Here is a 6,000-nt window from a genome sequence, read left to right as displayed (position 1 = left end):
GTGAATGTTTTGTATAATGCCAATCATATCAAACAATATTGACGTCCAATTTCTTTAAATCTGTAGATATACTTAACTTATCAATTTACGGAGCTGATTGTGACGGCTCAGCTCAGACTCGGCACTTCGTAGAAAGTCGTTTGCGTACGCTGATTTTAGGGTTTGCGGACACTTACGATCGGGTTTGCAGTCCACACTTTGCACTTCTTGCTACGTTCATTGTTATGTTTGTTGAACTTCTTAGTATCGATGATATTGTAATGTTTTTATAAGGCATGTAGTGTTGAGATTCTGATAAAGTACTATTACAATACTTCAAATCATCCAGTACCATTTCAAGACTGGCAGCATTTGATTCAGCTCTGCTAATAACTTCATCCGAATATTGGCCATATTATCTTGATGTATTACAAACAGCAGAATAAATAAACTCCTCAAATCAAAGACGACTCTGATCAAAATGGAGTATAGAGCGATGACCCTTAATCGTTAACGATTGAACTAAACTGCTAGAATGCTCACAGTAAAAGTGTTGTGATTGCCCTGTTCTCTCTCGTCAAATACCAATCAGTGTGCTATATGCTCATCACAAACCGAGTCCATTCACTAACAAGCTGCTTTAAGCGTAATCGCCTTCCAATCTATTCATATTTTAGATTCTATAGTCAATTTAACATCCCATATCAACACGCACGCACGATGTCAATGGGCACGGATGTCCCGCCTGGACCCATGATATGGATTGACTGTGAAATGACCGGTCTTGATCTTGTAAAGGACAAGGTCATTGAGATTGCTTGCTATGTGACCGACGGCGACCTCAATCTTGCTGACCCTGTAGGTTCAAACACTTGATTGATGTCAAATTGCACTGCTGATGAAAGGTGAAGAACGGGTTTGAGGAAGTGATTTCGTGTCCGAAAGAGATTTTAGATGGCATGGATGATTGGTGTACGCAGCATCATGGTGATTCGGGCCTTACAGCAAAAGTTTTGGCTTGCAAAAATACGACCAGAGAAGTCGAGATCAGGCTGTTGAAGTATTTAAAGGAAGAATGCGGAGTGACTGAGGCCAGGACAGGAATGCTCAGCGGGAACTCTGTCCACGCTGACAAAGAGTTTCTTCGCAAAGAGATGCCCGAGGTTTGTTTGTTAGATTCCATTGGTTACGTGTAGGCTGATGAAATAGCTTATAAGGTACTTACACTATCGTATCATAGATGTGTCGACTTTGAAGGAACTTGCCAGACGGAGAAACCCTTCACTAAAAGCCAGAGCTCCGGTTAAGAAATATAGTCACACTGCGAAGAGTGACATCCTTGAGAGTATCGCCGAGCTACAATTCTATTATGACAATTGGCTTGCTTCTGACAAGTAGTCGTTTCCATATGTACAATAATCCTAAACCAAAAAACGCCAATAGCTTTCAAACGTGTTACTTCTTTGTGAAAAACGTAGACAGTTTAGACATTCCACTCGTATCCGCTTTTGCAAGCCTACGAACACCATTGCTGACCTTCTTTACAGCGTTCTTCTTACGAGTGTCTGGTTCTTCATTCTCAATTCCACGCTTGTTGCCGTTGCTAGCGACCATCATCTGCTTCATCATTTCTACACCTCTAGCCTTGTCGAGTTCAGCAACATATTCAGACAAAACGGTCTCATCCTCCTTATACAGTTTCTGAAAGTCACTGGCCAGTTGCGCCGGCAAGTTTAAGTTCAAGATTGCTATTGCTCCCTGTAATCGCGCTCGCAGCATCATGTCTTCAGGAACTACATCGTCAAACCGAACAGGCGCCAACTTCTTAGTTATATGAACTCTGACAAAATTTCGCGGAAGATTCGCAGCCATAGATTTTGCACGGTTGCTCAGATGGGCAAATAATTTGTCGCGAGATAATCGATAGCACAACAAACCTGGCGCAGGCTCTTCAATGTCAGTGACTTTTGCAATCTGCGATTCCAGTAGTGACGCAACATGCCTGAACGTCAGCGACGTAGTCAGTAAATCGTCAAAGATGTCGTCCCATGTTCTGAACTGCTGCTCGAATTTGACAAGTGTTGGTAGTAAAAAGAAGAATGCCGTAGTAGGCGTTGCTATATAAATTGCACTAGACGACAAGACTGCGCCCGTACTCTCGTCTGGCTCTGGCAAACTTTGAGAATGCGGCTGGACATCTAGTGAAGTATACGACAACATCATTGAATGACTTGGATCATCAATCACGGTCAATTCGTGTATTGCTAGAGGAGACCGTGTAACGAAGTACCGAGTCGCAATTCCACTCGATGGGTGTGGCAATGATACAATGCTTCCATTTGACTCATCGTCACTATTCGCATCAGATCTAGTAGGTAAAATTAGTATTCGCGTCATCTTGTATGCGACTCTCTCAAGCGGTATTATACCACACCTTTAAACGCGACTTTTAACCCTGACCCTACAAACATACGCGACGCGAATATTTAAGGTTTTAATGGCACGTAAACAAACTCAATATTGGCTGTTCATTTTGTGTGTGTACGACCATCACGAAGTCCGAAGTATGTCGTTAATAGACTCACCTACATCACCTCAATTGAGGCATAAAATGGTGGAACCTGAATCGCCTTCTCCTATAGCGCGGCATATTTACCCCGCGCTTAAATCAGACGACGAGTCAGAAGACGAAGGTATGCAAATTTAAGCTTGTGCTGCTATTCTGACCAATTTTAAGAGAGTTTGCTGTTACAGTTACGATTGCAGAAGGCTGAAGTGGCACGAATACTGGCAGAAGAAAAGCAATTGAAGCTTGAGCTCAAGTTAAAGGCGCTGAGGGAGAAACGTCATGGAGAAGATACGTCAATCAGTCCTGGCAAGGGCTTGACAACGACAGTGAAAGCTTCACAACGTACTAGAGATTTATCAGAATCATCAGTGATTACTCCTGAGAAGCGCACACGAGTTGAAGTAATGCAGGCACTTTCACCAGAGCAACGCAAAGTGATTGATCAGGAGATCATTAAGCGTCGTAAGATTGATGCTCCTGGAATACGAAACACGTTGATCTCTGCAACGTTGCGGTCTCCGGTAAAGTCTTTACAGAAACAGAACGGGGTTACCGTGCTTGTGGCACATACTCCGTCGCCAAAGAAACCTCCGTTGGCGCGGGTCGCGCTCGGATTGGATAACGGACGCACCGCTGACGACGTGAACTTGACGCGCCGTAAAAAGACGACGACGGTTCCTACGAGTACGGTGAGTGTTGGTCCGAGTAACGAGACGCACAGCTCATTACGACCGCCGACAATGAGCTTGAAATCGACCCAGCTGGCGATTGCTGAGAAGGTCAATCAGAGCCGAATGGATAGCAGAAAAGGCACGGTTTACGAAGGTATTCTGAAGGCAAAGATAGATAAACAGCAGAGTCGAAATGAAGCTGCTGCTGGAGGGTCTACCTTTGCAGAACGGCTGGTCGCCAATAGAGAAAAGCGAAAAGTAATGCGAGAAGTGGCTGGCAAGACAGTCCGGAAGACAGATGTCAAATCTAATTCGAATATCGAGAAGAATCTTGAGAACAAGTTACAGGAAGAAAAAGCACAGCAGGCGAGAGAACGGCGGTTGGAAGGAGAACGACGGAAAGCAGAATTAAAGCAATCGAAGCGCAATTTTGATGCAGAGTTTACAAGACCGAGACCGTTAAGAGTCCAGACCGCGAAGCCGGCGGCCTTGCATGACAGTGATGACGACTTGGAGATTGATTCGCCCACCAAAGCCCCAGTGGTAAGTGAGCGGCTGGTCGAAGTCTTGGTCACAAGCGAGCTGGAAGCCACGACTGATACAGACAAAACCAGTAGCACAACCGGATTTTCTGACCCATATGCGACACACTCCACGACTCCACCGACGTCTCCTCCCATACGGCCGCAGTCTGAGCTAACAGGCAAGCTGTCCGGCATCGCGACCGATCTTTGGGATCCAGTCATGAAACTGGAACTTATCACGAGGTACATGTCTGTTTCCAACACGGATATGAACATGGAGAACCGTGAGACCATGAATATATCTGGCGCGTGTGCAATAATCACCCCGCCCGAGTACGACGTCCCTGCGATTCCAGACTGGGCAGTGTTTGGGATTGTGGCCAAGAAGTCACAAATCATGTACTCGAAGCCGCCGCAGTATCAGAAGAAATCGGTGGGCGACAAGCCGCTGGACTCACATAAGGTGATTGCGGAAGCCGTGGCTTCAACGACTGAATCAAGGCAAGAAATCAACGCGGCAAAGTTGAAGAAGATCAAAGAGAAAGCGGAGGAGCGTAAAAAAGAGGCTGAAAACGCTCAGAAGCGAAGATATTTCATCATGACGCTGACGGATTTAAACCAAGAATTGGAATTGTACATCATGGGTCCGCTAGTGGATCAACTATGGCCTGTGCGTCTGGGGACAATAATTGCAGTTTGCAATCCGGGTGTTTGGAAGGACAAGAAGGAAGGCAGGAATGGGTTCAAATTAAACATGGTCGAGCCGGACGACGAGGTGTTTGAGATTGGGCTTGCGCGAGATTTCGGCTTGTGCCGGTCGTTGACACGACAGGATACTCCGTGTACGAACTGGGTGGACACGCGCAAGACAGAATATTGCGACTTTCATGTTGAGATGGCAGTGCGAAAGACGTCAAACAGACGTGCAGAGACGAATAAAGGGTTGGTGAATTTATAGCAGAAGAGAAATAGTACTAATAGCAACAGAGTAACTTTATTTTCACCGAAAAAGAATGGGAAGAGATTAGTATTAACTGGCAAAGCAGGCGGTAAGCGAGGATTACTGCCTGATCCGCTTGAGCCTAGAAACGATCATCACGGCGGCGGAGGTAAGATGTATGTGCTTGAGAGATTCAAAGGCACGACCGACGGATTTGACGCACCGATGAAAACAAACCGATGGTGATTAAACCTTGTATATTACTATCTACTACTGATCACGAAAGCGGCATGTTGGAAAACATCTGTACATTATTAGCATGGTGAGTTGTGAACAATAAATGTGTACATACTTTTTGCGCCAGTTCCGCCAACATTCGGGCCCGGTCTGCACGCGGTAGTTCTTGGAAAACTTGGTACACCGGCTTGCCTCTATTATCTCTAATGTTTCCTAACTTTGCACCCACCGCGAGCCCGGCTAGCGCGCCAGGCACGTTCGCAATGGTGAATCCAATCGCCGATCCCGCGAGCCCACTAATGACCGTGTAAAACTTTGACGATCGTGGCTGCTGCTGCTGTTGTTGTGGTTCAGCTTCACTTTCGGGATGAAGACTGTCAGTATCAAAATTTGAATCCCGAAACATTTCTTCAAACGCGCCCATGAACTCTTCCTGATACGCGCGCTCGCGCTCTTGGTCATTCGCAAAGTACGACGAACCGGACGGTTTTTGGGTCCGTCGCTCTTCGTCATACTCTGCACGCCGAGTTTCGTCACTCAGCACGTAATATGCATCTGAAACTGATTGGAACTTCTTTGTAGCTTCTGCGGCGGCTGTAGACGAGGCCGGGAACCTGTCTGGATGAGTTGCCAACGCGGCCCTTGCGCGCGGTCGTTAGTTTATATCTTGCATATGAAGTTTAGGAACTTACCGCTTGTAAGCGTCACGGATCTGACCTTGACTGGCCGTAGGACTGCAATCTAATACTTTATAATGATCTGGTAGAACCATCGTGTGGAGGCACACAGAGATGGACATGGCCTGTTCCTATTTAACTGAGCACAGATCGCCACTGCCAAACTCATTCATCGCTGACGTCATGTGGGGCTCATTTATGTGGGGCTCACTTTGATAGTTTTGATCTGACCTTGTTAAATACGTCGTCATTACGCTTACTAATTTATATGGATCATACGATAAAAAATTATATATATTGATACATTTCTTCGCTGTCTGGCGTACTCGGGCATTCACGAGCAAAAGCAGACGACGAAAATACAACATCGCTTTACAGGAAATATAAGATCAAGATAAACAAC

General features: G+C 45.8%; 4 protein-coding genes across 4 annotated transcripts; 2 read left to right on the top strand and 2 right to left on the bottom strand.

Annotated features, from left to right (window-relative positions):
- Positions 1-490: 490 nt before the first annotated feature.
- On the top strand, positions 491-1,437 carry V1512DRAFT_268612 (ribonuclease H-like domain-containing protein). The gene is made up of 3 exons (XM_066917516.1): positions 491-837; positions 891-1,142; positions 1,189-1,437. The coding sequence occupies exons 1-3, from the start codon at positions 580-582 to the stop codon at positions 1,375-1,377; spliced, it is 699 nt and encodes a 232-aa protein (XP_066769054.1). The 5' UTR covers positions 491-579; the 3' UTR covers positions 1,378-1,437.
- V1512DRAFT_268611 (ribonuclease H2, subunit B) lies at positions 1,243-2,386 on the bottom strand. The gene has a single exon (XM_066917515.1). The coding sequence runs from the start codon at positions 2,374-2,376 to the stop codon at positions 1,435-1,437; it is 942 nt and encodes a 313-aa protein (XP_066769053.1). The 5' UTR covers positions 2,377-2,386; the 3' UTR covers positions 1,243-1,434.
- A 145-nt stretch (positions 2,387-2,531) lies between these two features.
- V1512DRAFT_268610 (uncharacterized protein) lies at positions 2,532-5,041 on the top strand. Its single transcript, XM_066917514.1, has 3 exons — positions 2,532-2,672; positions 2,717-4,685; positions 4,731-5,041. Exons 1-3 carry the CDS (start codon positions 2,546-2,548, stop codon positions 4,927-4,929), a joined length of 2,295 nt encoding a protein of 764 aa, XP_066769052.1. The 5' UTR covers positions 2,532-2,545; the 3' UTR covers positions 4,930-5,041.
- V1512DRAFT_268609 (DnaJ domain-containing protein) lies at positions 4,674-5,701 on the bottom strand. Its single transcript, XM_066917513.1, has 3 exons — positions 5,613-5,701; positions 5,036-5,561; positions 4,674-4,987 (listed from the first exon to the last, which is right to left on the bottom strand). Exons 1-3 carry the CDS (start codon positions 5,690-5,692, stop codon positions 4,961-4,963), a joined length of 633 nt encoding a protein of 210 aa, XP_066769051.1. The 5' UTR covers positions 5,693-5,701; the 3' UTR covers positions 4,674-4,960.
- Between the last annotated feature and the right edge of the window lie 299 nt (positions 5,702-6,000).

The sequence above is a fragment of the Lipomyces arxii genome (assembly GCF_038497795.1).
Source record: "Lipomyces arxii strain Phaff 12-163 unplaced genomic scaffold V1512scaffold_40, whole genome shotgun sequence".
Taxonomy (NCBI): domain Eukaryota; kingdom Fungi; phylum Ascomycota; class Lipomycetes; order Lipomycetales; family Lipomycetaceae; genus Lipomyces; species Lipomyces arxii.
This window is presented reverse-complemented; position numbering and strand designations above follow the sequence as displayed.